General features: G+C 46.5%; 1 protein-coding gene across 1 annotated transcript in view; it reads left to right on the top strand.

The window, feature by feature from the left end:
- lamc1 (laminin, gamma 1) overlaps positions 1-14,454 on the top strand; it is a 46,874-nt gene that overhangs the window by 27,801 nt on the left and 4,619 nt on the right. The window contains exons 3-22 of the mRNA XM_067475047.1: positions 3,864-3,994; positions 4,969-5,135; positions 6,733-6,921; positions 7,396-7,513; positions 8,460-8,558; positions 8,964-9,100; positions 9,191-9,313; positions 9,532-9,721; positions 10,303-10,415; positions 10,550-10,771; positions 10,945-11,133; positions 11,295-11,540; positions 11,630-11,783; positions 11,884-12,026; positions 12,275-12,453; positions 12,549-12,705; positions 12,896-13,101; positions 13,177-13,256; positions 13,785-13,922; positions 14,245-14,389. Coding sequence (XP_067331148.1) covers positions 3,864-3,994; positions 4,969-5,135; positions 6,733-6,921; positions 7,396-7,513; positions 8,460-8,558; positions 8,964-9,100; positions 9,191-9,313; positions 9,532-9,721; positions 10,303-10,415; positions 10,550-10,771; positions 10,945-11,133; positions 11,295-11,540; positions 11,630-11,783; positions 11,884-12,026; positions 12,275-12,453; positions 12,549-12,705; positions 12,896-13,101; positions 13,177-13,256; positions 13,785-13,922; positions 14,245-14,389 — 3,126 coding nt within the window. The remainder of the gene's footprint in view (positions 1-3,863; positions 3,995-4,968; positions 5,136-6,732; positions 6,922-7,395; positions 7,514-8,459; positions 8,559-8,963; positions 9,101-9,190; positions 9,314-9,531; positions 9,722-10,302; positions 10,416-10,549; positions 10,772-10,944; positions 11,134-11,294; positions 11,541-11,629; positions 11,784-11,883; positions 12,027-12,274; positions 12,454-12,548; positions 12,706-12,895; positions 13,102-13,176; positions 13,257-13,784; positions 13,923-14,244; positions 14,390-14,454) is intronic.

The following is a 14,454-nucleotide window of genomic DNA, read 5'->3' as shown; positions in this document are numbered from 1 at the left end:
TTTTTTTTTTTAATTGTCTGCCACATTTTTTAAATGTCTTAATTTTACAGCTGCTTTAAGAACAAAATCTCACTTTTTCACAAGACCAGAGCTGGTCACTAATCCAACGTAGTGACTTTTTTCAACTTGTTTCATGGATTTACTTTCATGTACTTTTTCCTAAAAAGGTGCAATTTGTTGTTTGCAGGGTTTTAATTAATGAGAAGCTTAAGTTTTGACAGAAATGCCCTCGTGTCTTTTTATGTGTCCTGTAAGACTGTTTCTTTTTGTTTTCACGATGTACAAATGTGCCTCTGGTTAATTGTCCGGAGACATTCTGTCGTTCCGACCATTTAGTCCTGTCAAGTGTATTTTGGATTGTTGGTAAGAATAATATCCATTAAGGTTCATGTGAAACACTTAAACATACTTTGTTCAGTCAAACATAAAAAACAGGGGATTTCTTCTCGTTGTTCCTGTTGTTATTGTTGCCTTCTTGTTCTGTACTGAGTGTGTATGTACACAATTGTGAACACGTGTCCCATGTCCATGTCTGTCTCAGAACAGGGAAAGCAGAAAGTACAATTCCACCTTTATGTAACCATTAGTGATGAGTAGGAACTGAGTAGAAACCAGGTTCCGTCTGCATCACCAGTTCTTAGTGTGACCAGGTCTTTGTCCTTCGATGGAGATGGTAACTATAGTAACTGCAGTAGTGAAATTCATCCAGTTACTCGTCCTTAAGTCATGTTCCATCTGTGACAGGCTGCATGTGTTTCCAGGATGTATCTGCAGCACATCTGAATGTTTGTGATTCCCAGAGGACTGTCTAACGTCAGGCAGCATTCTTCCCTAAAGGAAGCACGTCCCAGCCTGGGCGTTCCACACTGGCTCTGAGCTGCTCGTGATTGATGGCAAACAAATGTTCTGTACAGTTTCAACACTGTTGACTCAGTTGAGAAGCTGCATCAGCTTCCTGGGCTGGACAGCCTGAAGTGCTGCAGCTGCCGGATGGGCCAGATAATGTTGTCCTGCATGAATCATAAAGAGACAAAGTCGGGTGTTACCAAACGTAGCAGAGAGCTTTCAGATAACTGACCAGCTGAGAAACCAGCTGCAGAAATGATACGTCGTTATCAGAGGCAAATACAGGAAGCCACAGTGTATCGGAGGAAAACTGCCTCCATCAGGGTGATGTTCAGGTTACACTGCATCTTTGTCTGATTCCTGAATGAACCGTGTCAGAGCTGAGAATTAAGAACTATCAACGGCTGAAATGTGACAAAACCTGCAAATGGTTGTTGCAAATTCGATAAAAGAAGTCTAGTCTGAGGATACACCTTTGGTTTTAGTTTATACTAAGCTCACTGTGCACGCTCACGCTCCAAGATCTGGAGGAATCCTGAGGTTTTCAAATATGTCACACTAGGAGGAGACTATGAGCAGACCCAGAACACACTGAGGAGGCCATGTATCCCATCTGGACTGGGCACAGCTTGAGATTCTCTAGGAAGAGCTTTCAGCTGCTGTGACATTGCTTTGACAACTGATGTAGTGACCAGAGAACAACAGCAAAATGTAGCTAGTGCTCCTTAAATTAAGCTTTGTGATATTTGAGAAAATAGCGAATTTAAGTTGAAACTTGTTTGGACAAGTGGAACAACCTGGTTTGTTTGAAGCCTGCTGCACCTTGAACAACTCTACAAATGAGAACAGATCATAATGCTTAATAGTCGTTAGCCACATTCATCGATATGTTGATACTTAGGAGGATCATGACTCTTTGGTCTCTAATACACGTTCTTCACGGCATATGTGTCCAGAGAGTCCATCCGTGTTGGCTACACTAACATGTTGTGTAGACTCAGTTTGTTCAAGGTAGTTGTTGTACCAGTGCCACCGACGGTCCCAATGCTGGAAGGGAAGGTCGTGTTTACAACGTCAGAAAACCCTTGGTGACGTCTAAGGGGTTGGACCATACCATGAACAGACTTTACGTTTTATTGAACACCTTCGCTGACGCACACTGGGTCAAAGAGCAGATTTCTGTTCCACATTTGCAGCAGTTAGATGAGGATTTAACACCAGGGGGCAGAACTTTTCCTGAGTCGGCAAATATGATACGTTTGAGCTGAACAGACCCACAGAAACTCTGCTGATCGGAGTCAAAGGGACCACTTTAAAGTTGATGTGCAGATTTCTTTGCTCAAAAAGTCGTTTTATTTAAGGCTTTAAAAACACGAGGTGCAGCCATTAAATCTGCTGTTGAGCAGCTCTCACAGTTGTGTAAAAAGAAACAGTCTGACCGGAGGCCAACAACCTGTCAGCAGATTATTTAACGTGTTCCTCTCGAGGATGAATTTGGAACAGTTTAGTGGAAGAACATGAGCTCTGTTTGTACAATCCATATGCTGTTGAGTCACTGACCTTTTTCTTTCACATGTTCCCTGGCAGCAGTGCTGTTCATATTAGAAGCACATAAACGTTCGTTCACGTGTTGAGGCTTCCTGAGGCTGGTGAGAGAAGGAGCCGGTTCAGATCTTTGTCCTCAGAGCCGTTTGTCTTCAGGCAGCTGCTCTGAACACTCACTTAGCTCCATCCAAAGCTTACAGCTGATACGGAACACAATTCTCTGGCCTTCACTCCGACTTTCCCATGAGCTTTTCACACAGGCGGGATGTTAAGTAACTTTCTTTATCCTCCCAAACCGAACAGGTGTCCTTCAGTAATTCTCTCCATCTGGGTCTTGTATTAAAACGCCAAGAAAATAAATTCCACTCCTCTAAAAATGTCACACTTTCAGTGTCTGGGTTTAGTGTTGAGTCACAGTTTTCAGTCTTTCCCACAGCCTGAGAGCTGAATCTCTTTCTGTAGATCCAGGATTCAAGTTTGACCCATGAAGCACATTATCATCATTGTTTGTGGCTCCATCAGACAAAGTGGCTTTGCCCTCACACTTCACTTGCTGTTAGCAGGCCTGGTTTTTTTCCTCCCACATGTTGGAGAAGAAGCAGCATTTAGGATTCAGGCTCCAGCATAATTGTTGTGCATCTTGTTCAACATGTTAATGATTCATATTTGGATTAATGTGAGACATGAAATGAATTTCTACAACCTGCAACTGTTTGGACGAAGGCAGCCCAGTCAGTTATGTGCTAGCATGAGCCACAGATCCCACCGCTCCTGTTTCCCATGTGAAGGACAGTAGGCTGTCAAACATGTTTCCTACTTATTTGAAATACACATCTCAAAACACTTGGATCTTGTTGTGTTGTAATGAAAGTACAGCTTTTTCTCAAACACAGTAAAAACTAAATGAACACAAAGGCCTGAATAAAGCAGCAGTGCAACAGTAGACGTGTATGAACAGTTATGTTTCTTCTTCTTTCTGGTTCTATTCCCGCATCCTGACATTATCCAATCAGCTTGTTTGATGCTCATCTCAGCACAACGCGTTGTTGTGCACATCAGAGCCTCTGTGAGCTTCTGCAGCCTTCAGTTACCCATAATCCCCTTCTCGTCGGTGTTTACGTGTATTGGAGAAGTATAATTCTCCCTCAGGTCCTCTGAGTTTATTTCCTCAGAGCAACACAACGGTGGATTTAGAACAATAGTCTCACAAAAGTGTTGAAAGTTACAAATGGTGTGTTTAATAATGGAGACGTTTTACTGCCATGTTGCAGGAGCAGGATATAACTGGGTGGGTTGTTTCCTTCAGAGCAGTGAAGAGACCTTTTCTGAGGATAAAACGCTTTGATCCCATTTCTATTTGATTGTGTCCAAACACAGATGAGTAGAAATAAAAAAGGTTCTGTGTGGTGTTTGCTCGCTGATCCACAGACCTGATTTCTCTAACTAACACATCCGTGTTGTGTCTCTTGCAGGACTGGGTGACGGCCACAGACATCAGAGTGACCCTGAACAGGCTCAACACATTCGGAGACGAGGTTTTCAACGACCCCAAGGTCCTCAAGTCCTACTACTACGCTATCTCCGACTTTGCTGTGGGAGGAAGGTAAAGATCTGCAGCTCTGTGATGTTAATGTGATTTAGATCCACAACAAAGAGCCCATCCCATAATCAGAAATCACACACATCTGCCCCAACGTATGTAAACATGTTTCAAACGTGCCCAGACTAAAGAGACTTTCCTGGTGGGTTTGTGGGTCCTCGTCCTGATGTGTCACTGTGTGGTCCCCTTCCCTGTGGCCCCAACAGGACTCCATGTCACAACTCCTTTTCCTGCACGTCTGCAAAGAAAGGTTTGGACAGGAGTGTGAAACCGGCTGCTGCTACAAAGCCTCAGCGGCCGTAATCTGTTTGAAATGTGGGGCAGATTTCCATTACACAGCCAGCATTCCTCACATTCCTGTGCGGCAGGGCAGGATTACAGGGAAAAGGAATGGGCCGCGCTGACCCCCGTGACGACTGGAAGACCAGGGAAGAGCCCTGAAGTCGAGCACCTGCAGAGGTTTACATTTATTGATTTCTGAGGTTCTTCTCCTCTGTCGGCTCCACCCTGACTTCTCTGGATGGGATCGCCTGAGTAGGGCATCCAGCAAACATACCCCCCCAACGATGGACTGAACCGACAGCGTGAAGAGAAAAAAAAGGCTTCAGCCACTAATTAAACTCAAACAGTAAAATATGGCAACGCAGCTTTTTGTGTCTTTCTGCTTCAGAAGTTGTGTTTTCAGCCTCTGCAAACCTTCACTCTTCCTTCCCGCTGTCAGTTTTTCCACGGCTCAGTGCCAAAAGACACCTGAGACAATAAGCCAAGGTGGCTGCTGAGCAAGTCCTGTCCTGTTGTGAGGGACTCTTCCCCCTCAGGAAGTTTACCAAACCATCCGTCCCACAACGGAAAAACCTCATCAGAAGCAGAAACAACACCAACACCAGAGTCGGATGGAACCTCAAACCGGCTCAACGAGCTCTTTTCTGGAGAATTGTGACCAACAGTGACGCGTGTGTGTGTTTCTCTGCCCACAGGTGTAAGTGTAACGGTCACGCAAGCGAGTGTGTGAAGAACAGCAGAAATCGGCTGGTTTGTAACTGCAAACACAACACGGAGGGCGACGACTGCAACATCTGCAAACCGTTCTACAACGACCGGCCGTGGAGGAGAGCGACAGCCGACAACCCCAACGAGTGTCTGAGTGAGTCTGCGCCCTCTGCTGCTGCTAGTGCTAGTGCTAGTGCTACTGCTACTGCTACTGCTACTACTGCTACTGCTACTACTGCTACTACTGCTACTGCTACTACTGCTACTACTGCTACTACTACTCCTGCTACTGCTACTACTGTTACTACTACTGCTACTGCTACTACTGCTACTGCTACTGCTACTACTGCTGCTACTAGTGCTAGTGCTACTGCTACTACTACTACTGCTACTGCTACTACTGCTACTACTACTACTGCTACTGCTACTACTGCTACTGCTACTGCTACTGCTACTACTGCTACTACTGCTGCTGCTACTACTACTACTACTGCTACTGCTACTAGTACTACTGCTACTACTGCTGCTACTACTGCTACTGCTACTGCTACTACTGCTGCTACTAGTGCTACTGCTACTGCTACTGCTACTACTGCTGCTACTAGTGCTACTGCTACTACTGCTCCTACTACTGCTACTGCTGCTAGTACTGCTACTACTGCTACTACTGCTGCTACTACTACTAGTACTACTACGTCTACTACTACGACGACGACGACGACGACGACTACTTTGCAGTAAAGCAGCTCTGTTACTGCTTTACTGCAACAACTACCACTTTACTGCAGCTATGGCATCTTTACTATTGCAGTACTACGATACTATAACCTGTACTACTATTGTACTACTATTGTAACCTTGCAGCTACTATTGCTTTAATGCTCGTGCTGGATCAGCAGTATACTACCTACTCCTGTATTTTCCTTCAGCTATTATTTCATTACTACAGATACTACAGCTTAGCCAGTGCTGCTACTGCATTATGCCTGTTCCAGCTTAACTGTAGTACTGCTTCAGTCTCACTGTTGCAGTTTTACTACAGCTGCTGGTACTTTATTACTTCTACTGCTGATTTACATTTGTGCTCTAACTGTTTTACTTCAGCTGCTGCTGCTTCTTCATTGTGATGATCCTCTGCTTTACTTTGGCTACTTCTGCTCTACTAAAGCTGTGCTTACTGCTAATGGTAGTAATCTAAAACCACTGCCTGCAGCTGCAACAAAACAACAGTTTTAATGTAGTAAAAGTGCAGAATAAAGTGAGAAACAGGCAAATGTGAACCCAGACCCACAGAACTAATGACACATAGTAACTGATCCAAGGTTTGGGGGGTTGGCATTAGTCACCAGAGTCTCAGGGGGACTGTGGGAGCTGTAGTCTAAATCGCAGTGCAGATGTATGACTAACTGAGTTCCCACAGTCCATCTAATCCGTCCTCCTCCCGCTCTCAAACAGGACACCTGATGGAAACGGTCTGAATCCAGAAAAGTCTCATTTACTGAGCTCTCACCTCTTTTTCCCCTGTTCACTCACTGCTGCTGCCTCTCTGCTACTGTCTGACTGCAGCTGCTTAAGGCTGTGTGGGACAGCAGAAAAACTGCTGGACAACTGCTGTTTTTCCTGCTTAAAAAAAAAAAGAAAAAAAAAAGAAAGAAATTACTGAATTATGAAACAGATTTACCCAGTCTGACCTTTACTGGTTTCCTCTGCACAGCCGACATATAAATAATCCTGTGAACGTTGTGTCTCAGCCTGCAGCTGTAATGGGAAGAGCTCAGAGTGCTTCTTCGATGCAGAGTTGTACCGGGCCACAGGTCACGGAGGTCACTGCAGAAACTGTGCCGACAACACCGACGGCCCCAACTGCGAGCGCTGCCTGGACAACTACTACCGAGACCAGAGCGGCAGACGCTGCCTGCCCTGCGGCTGCAGCTCCATCGGTGAGTGTCAGAGCAGATCTGTCAGTCTGATGGGTCCGTGAGGGACCACGTCTAAACACCCTAATAACCATAGACTGTAAAATAATCCCATCTCATCAGGTCGACAATTAATCATTAACGATTAATTTGTGATTGAAACAACTTAAAAGTGTGATGTGATGTGAACGGAGGCTAAGATTGGTGGAATGTGGTCCGATGTTCTGGATGTAGTTATAATTCCAGCTGCAGTCATCTGAACAGCTCTGAAAACAAACTTTATTAACAGTTTTCTGTAAAAGTAGGACATAGTAAAAAATTCTGCAGTGTGAACTTTTGAAACCGCTGGAATGAACTTGTGGTTTTGGCTTTTTCCACTTCCTAATGTAAAGCAGCTGTGGAGTCCCAGTGACACCAGTTCTCCTCTGCAATGGTTCATCATGGGAGCTGATTGTTTGCACGTGGCTCACGGTTAATGTGCTGATTGTGTGTTTTCAGGCTCCGAGTCTCCTCAGTGCGACAACAGAGGAATGTGTGCATGTAAACCAGGAGTGACCGGAGAGAAGTGCGACCGCTGCCAGCCGGGTTACCACAGTCTGACCGAGGCCGGCTGCAGGTACTGGCTCACTCGGACCCACTGACTAACACGGCAGGAACAGCCCACTGAACCCTTTAAAGTGAACCCAGAGCAGTCCAACATTTGTCCTCAGGACAGAAATGAGTTTACAACAGTTGTGATTGGATCATATGAGGAATATTTTACACAAAGATTAATCAGTTCTAACATATAGATATGTGTTTTTTAGTCTTGTGTGGAGGGAAACAAAATCCGTGATCTGCATCGTCACAGTTTACAGATGTTTGTGATTTAAACCGAGGGTGAAAATAGTGTTTCTTCTCATCAACAAGTCCAATGAAGAGACATGTTAACCTAGATAGTCCTGATTTTAGTTCAGGTTCAAAAAAAAAAAACTTTATTTGATCTGTTTTATGGCTGTGGCTTTAATAAATGAACAAGCCTTGGATGCTGCATAGCCTTTAATGTATTTAGTTATTGACCAATCACAAGCCTTCTTGTGCAGAGTGCTGCTTCAGTTCAGGGTTTTGGACTAAAGGTTCGTCCTCTTGATGCTGTTTATCAATGGAGGTTATTTAGTGGAAGTGATGGAAAAATGAAATGTGTTATCAAAAACTACAACAAGGCTCCTCCAGTTGTACATAAATCAAATCCAATATCTTTAAAAGTTAGACAGTGTTTAATGTGAAACTCCCTCCTTGTGTTTCTCTGTGGAGCTGCAGTGGAAGGATGGAAAACAATACTCCTACTTCATATGACTAATGAGGAAGGTCGGAGAATTTTCTTGTGTTTAGATGAACGTCTGAAGACATTTTTGTGCAGGTGGAGGAAGCATGGATCTGCTAGCGAGTCCTGATTGTTGTTATGAGGCCGAATTCAAAGCTGTGAGTGCTGTGTGAGCCCCCCCTGCTGGTGGAGTCCCACTCTGCTCTCTCCACGTCTGAGTGTATAAATAACACTCTCTCTCTCTCTCTCTCTCTCTCAGGCCGTGTGCTTGCTCGCCCTCTGGCAGCACTCAGGAGTGTGACGTCAACACAGGACAGTGTCGCTGCAAAGACAACGTGGAGGGTTTCAGCTGCGACAGGTAACACACCCAGTCACTGGTTTATTAGGGACACAAAGTTCAGACTAAGTGAGTCTGTACAGTGAGGAGCTGCTTCATCTGTTCACCTGAGTGTACAGAGAGCTGTCGGAGGGTTTTTATCCTAGTGATATGTGCTGATCTGTCAGCAGGTTTCAATTAACCCACTGATGTCCTCTGTAATGGTGTGTTGCAAGACAGCAGGGATGATGTTATGTTAGCGAGGTGCATTAAAGTCAGATAAACGCATCTCTGGAAGTACTTTTTTGCAGCGCGGTTTGATAAAGCGATGCAAAGCCAAAATGAGTTTTTATGGAAGAAGAGTAGTTCAGCTTTACAGCCGGGTTCCTACTTCAGGGAAAATCAGAGGAGGCAGGGATGCTCTGACTCTCTGTTGGTGTCTGTCAGGTGTAAACTCGGCTACTTCAACCTGGAACCCAACAACCCACAGGGCTGCACCCCCTGCTTCTGCTTCCAGCACTCGTCTGTGTGCGACAGCGCTGAGGGCTTCAGCGTCCACACCATCAGCTCCTCCTTTAGCAGTGGTAAGTCTGCCTGCAGGCACAACTCAGGGCAAAACAGACCCAACACTTTGTGTGTGTAGCTGTTGTCCAACTGTGATGTGTGTGTGTCAGGTGATGAGCAGTGGAGGGGTCAGCAGCGTGATGGATCCAGTGTGGCGGTTCAGTGGTCTCCAAGCGAACAGGAAATCTCTCTCATCTCTGACGACTACTTCCCCATGTACTTCGTAGCCCCAGGTACACACACACTCTTCTGTCATGTAACCAGAAACCATGTTTCCCCAGGATTTCTCTGCCACGTAGTCGTGTAGCCAGAAATCTGACCTGTTCAGAGGACGCGATGCCTCGTCACCATTAAAGTCACACAAAGTGGCTGCAAACATCTGCAAAAGTTGTCAAAACCTCCTCCAGACTGGAAGCTCTGCTGTAACTGATGTTCTGGTTCTGTGTCACAGGGAAGTTTCTGGGGAACCAGATGCTGAGTTACGGACAGAACCTGAGCCTGAGCTTCCGCGTTGAGCGGCGGGACACTCGTCTATCTGCAGAGGATCTGGTTCTGGAGGGAGCTGGTCTGAGGGTGGCCGTCCCCCTCATCGCCCAGGGCAACGCCTACCCCAACGAGAACGTGCAGACATACGTGTTCAGGTGAGGCAGCAGCTGCAGGAAGTCGGTGGTGTCACTGGAAAGTGAATTCACTTCTACTAAGTTACTTTTCTGTAATCGTTTAATCCGATTTAAGCTTCGGATGCAAATTCTTCTTCTAATGTGCTCGTCTGTGTTTTACACAGACATTTTTGTGTCTAATTTGGAGACTGGATTTGTGATCATAATCCCTCACAGACGTTTATACAATGTGGTTTTAATCTACAATAAATGGCCACTGTTTGTTTATTCTTTTTACACCTGATTAGATTTTATGTTGATTGTAGATCTTTCAAAGCCTTAATATAAATATGTCTAATTCGGATTAAAATGGTGTTTACACTTAAATGAAACAGATTTATGTTGATAATCTCTGGTTTTCGTGTAACGTACATCTGGATTACTCAGACATTTAGGTCGCTGTGCTGATATGTTTCTGTCACAAACTGTACCTGGTTTTACGTTCTGATAATCTGGATTCATTTACTGCTTTTATTCATCTCTAAATGTTGATGTGAAAAATGGTGATGATAATGTGTTAACCTGCATTTTTTTCTCATAATCTCTGTTTTTTGTTGGTTCAGGCTCCATGACAGCACCGACTACCCCTGGAGACCAGCCGTCAGCCACTCGGACTTCCAGAAACTTCTTCACAATCTCACAGCTATAATGATTCGTGGCACCTACAGCGAGAAGAGTATGTCTCTCACACACACACACTAACACACACACTCACACACACACACACACTAACACACACACACAGAAACCTAGACGTCCCTCTGAAAGCTGCAGCATCACCAGCTGACGAGTCTGTCTTTCGTATACCAGGTGCTGGTTACCTAGACGACGTCTCCTTGGTGACAGCGAGACGTGGCCCAGGTGTTCCAGCCCGCTGGGTGGAACAGTGCACCTGTCCTCAGGGTTACCAGGGGCAGAACTGTGAGCAGTGCATTCTGGGATATCGCCGTGTCCAGCCAGAGCTCGGAGCCTTCAGCCCCTGTGAGCCCTGCAACTGTCACGGGCACAGCGAGGCCTGCAACCCTGACACAGGTGATGGACTTTACTGGTTTACTCCCTAATTTACCGGTGGAAATACTAGGTTTGCTGATTCCAGTGATTACAGCACTCACTGGTTAGTAGTTGGTTATTTCCTGTTTTACTGACTGAAGTGACTCGAGCGCAGAGCTGTCCTGTCTGACCCTGACTGGCTTTTGTCCATGTAGGAGCTTGCGACTGTCTGCACAGCACGGCCGGTCTGAGCTGCGAGCGCTGCAAGGACGGTTTCTATGGCGATGCCACCCAGGGGACATCAGGTGACTGTAAGCCATGTCCGTGTCCAGCCGGGGCTACCTGCGCTGTGGTACCTAGAACTGGAGAGGTGGTCTGCACAAACTGTCCCGCTGGAACCACAGGTACTTCAGATCGTTTCTCTTTCAGACAGGACAAAGCTGAAGTTCTGGAAATGTGCAGATGCCATTTGAGTTCAGTCCTTTTAGTCTGTTGAAAAACATAAAGATCATTGCAGATTATTACAGATTATTGTCCCTTGTCCTCTGCCGTCACCTGTCTGCAGGTAAACGCTGTGAGCTCTGCGACGACGGGTTCTTCGGGGATCCCCTGGGTCAAAGCAGGCCCGTCCAACCCTGCCGCGCCTGCAAGTGCAGCGACAACATTGACCCCAACGCAGTCGGCAACTGCAACCGTGAGACTGGACAGTGCCTCAAGTGTATCTACAACACCAATGGATTCTTCTGTGACCGCTGTAAGGAGGGTTTCTACGGCAACGCCCTGGCCCCCAACCCAGCGGACAAGTGCAAACGTAAGAAACTAGAAAGTCCTGAGGTTCAAGTTTTCGTAATTGTGGATGGTCTGAATGACTTAATGTCTTACCGTCTGTCTCATCCTCAGCCTGCTCCTGCTCTCCATTGGGGACAGTGGGTCAACAGACCAGCTGCTCCCAGGTCACCGGTCAGTGTCAGTGTCTCCCCAACGTGTCAGAGCGTGACTGCAGCACCTGCCAGCCCGGCTTCTTCAACCTGCAGAGCGGCGACGGCTGCGAACGGTCCGAGCACCTTCCCGCCAACATCCGAACAACAACATGGCGTTAACTTCTAGACCTGTGCACGCAAACTGACAGGACGTTTGTCTACTTGTTTCCACAGGTGTAACTGTAATCCCATTGGCTCCACCAACGGCCAGTGTGACATCACTACAGGACAGTGCGAGTGTCAGCCCGGCGTCACAGGACGACACTGCGATCGCTGCGAGGTCAACTTCTTTGGCTTCAGCTCGTCTGGCTGCAAACGTAAGGACAGCAGCTTTCAGCCTTGATTCATTACCAGCTGCATGAAAAACGGGGTTCAAGTCCTTCAGTAGATTCCAATTTTGACTTCTAGTGTTGATTGTTTTCCATCTTTTGGACAATTTAGGACGTGTCTGGAAGAATCAGCTTTAGTCCTGAGTCTGCACATTGTAACATTACTGCAGCTCAGAGCTTCAGTGTTTTGTTGATCATCACATTCTTCAGGTTGACCTCTATTTGTCCCCCTCCAGCCTGTGACTGCGACCCCGAGGGCTCTCAGTCAGGTCAGTGTAAGGAGGACGGTCGCTGCGAGTGTCGGCCCGGCTTTGTCGGAGCTCGGTGCGACATGTGTGAGGAGAACTACTTCTACAACCGCTCAGCGCCAGGATGCCAGCAGTGTCCTTCCTGCTACAGTTTGGTCAGAGACAAGGTGAGGACTTCCGCACTGTAGAGTGTCTCCCTGTAAGACGGGACTCACCTGTTCCCTCCGATGAATAATTGAGTGTTTGTTTGGTTTTTGTGCAGGTGAACCAGCAGAGGCAGAAGCTTCATGAGCTGCAGACTCTGATCGACAACCTGGGCTCAGGTCAGGAGACGGTCAGCGATAAGGCCTTTGAGGATCGACTGAGGGAGGCAGAGAAAGCCATCATGAAGCTGCTGGAGGAGGCTCAGACCAGCAAAGGTAATAAGCACGGAGTCAAACCACTGCGACATCGGTTACACATTTACCTTTGTTTATGCACAGGGAGTCTGAAGTTGATCGCAGACAAAATATTTAGTTTTGTCTTTAAAAAGTAGAATATTTCAAACAGACTGAAAGTTTGTTTTCTTTGACTGATTTCTTCAATGCTCATGACCTCTGACCTCCGCAGAAGTGGACAAAGCCCTGCTGGATCGGCTCAACAACCTCAACAGCAGTTTGACCACCCAGTGGAACCGCCTGCAGAGTATACGCAACACGGTGGACAACACGGGTGCTCAGGCCGACCGCGCCCGCAACAGAGTCCGAGATGCCGAGAGCCTGATTGACCGGGCCCGGCAGGAGCTGGATAAGGCCAAGGACGCCATCGGCAAAGTGGTGAGTGGCACAGGCTAATTGTCTTACTGAGAGAGGCGTCGGGCTGGTTAACAGGGCTGCTGCTACTGTCTGCAGGACATCAAACCCCCTGGAGGAACCGGAGAGCCCAACAACATGACGCTGCTGGCTGAGGAGGCCCGAACACTGGCTGAGAAGTAAGACAACGCTAATGTGACTTAACAATAGTTCTGAGGGTCAAGTTGACCGATTTTCTTTTTAAAATGACCAAACCAGAAGCAGGGATGACAAAATCTGGAAATGCATTGTTTTAATGTTTGGTTTCACCACTGGTTACTTAAATCTGGGGACCACAAACTGCACTGATGATTCAGACTCGAGTGGTGCTTCACTTAGCAACGATCTGCTAAAAGCGCTGATCAAGCTGAGCATTTGGCTCATGATGTTGCCTGATAACAACATCCATGGGCCACAGATTAAGTCCTGTTGGTTTACACACAACCAGGTTTTTTGAACCAGGTTTTGATTCATGAGTGACAGACTGGTTCTGCAGAACAGCCCTGAAACAGAGGGACTGAACAAGAACTGTACACAGACCTGATGAGTTTTATTCCATTGGAATTTCCTCTGCAGCTTCTTGTGTTTAGGCAACATTGATAGAATCACACATAGTTTGAAATGACCCCACGCCAGGAAAAGACTTTGATCTTCCGTGTTCTCCTCAGACACAAGATGGACGCTGATCAGATCGAGAAGATCGCCAAAGACGCCAATGAGACGTCGACCAAAGCATACAACCTTCTACTGAAGACTCTGGACGGAGAGAGCAAGATGACCCAGGAGATCGAGGAGCTCAATAAGAAGTAGGTCACAGCTCAGCCTCCTCCTCACTGTCGTACAGGCATTAAAGACAAGTCACATGAGGTCCAAGAGTCATTTCAAAGTCTGGTGCCCAGGATCTTATGTTCGGGGTCATTCTGGCACTTTAAGCAGCATTTTCATCACGAGTCTGAGCAGCTTTTATTTTCATCGTAGATTAATTTCACAGTTCGCTGGTTAACGGTTTTGGTGATGTAATGCAAAGTCACGTTTGAGAAGCTGGAAGCAGCAAAACCTTGTCACCCAAAGATGGATTGATGATCCAAATTACTATGTGACATTTTGCTCTTTGACTTTCTTGTTCAGGTACAATGACGCCAAGGAGCTGGCGAAGAATCTGGAGAAACAAGCCAACAAGGTTCAGTCTGAGGCGGAAGACGCCAGTAAGAAAGCTCTGAAGATCTTTGCCAACCTGACCAGCCTCCCAGATTTCAACACCAAGTCCCTGGAGGTGCCTGGTTCACACGAAATCCTCTCCAGACGCTTCTGAATTGTCTCGTTTTCCTGGATTGTTGA

The sequence above is a fragment of the Channa argus genome, chromosome 14 (assembly GCF_033026475.1).
Source record: "Channa argus isolate prfri chromosome 14, Channa argus male v1.0, whole genome shotgun sequence".
In the NCBI taxonomy this organism is placed as follows: domain Eukaryota; kingdom Metazoa; phylum Chordata; class Actinopteri; order Anabantiformes; family Channidae; genus Channa; species Channa argus.
This window is presented reverse-complemented; position numbering and strand designations above follow the sequence as displayed.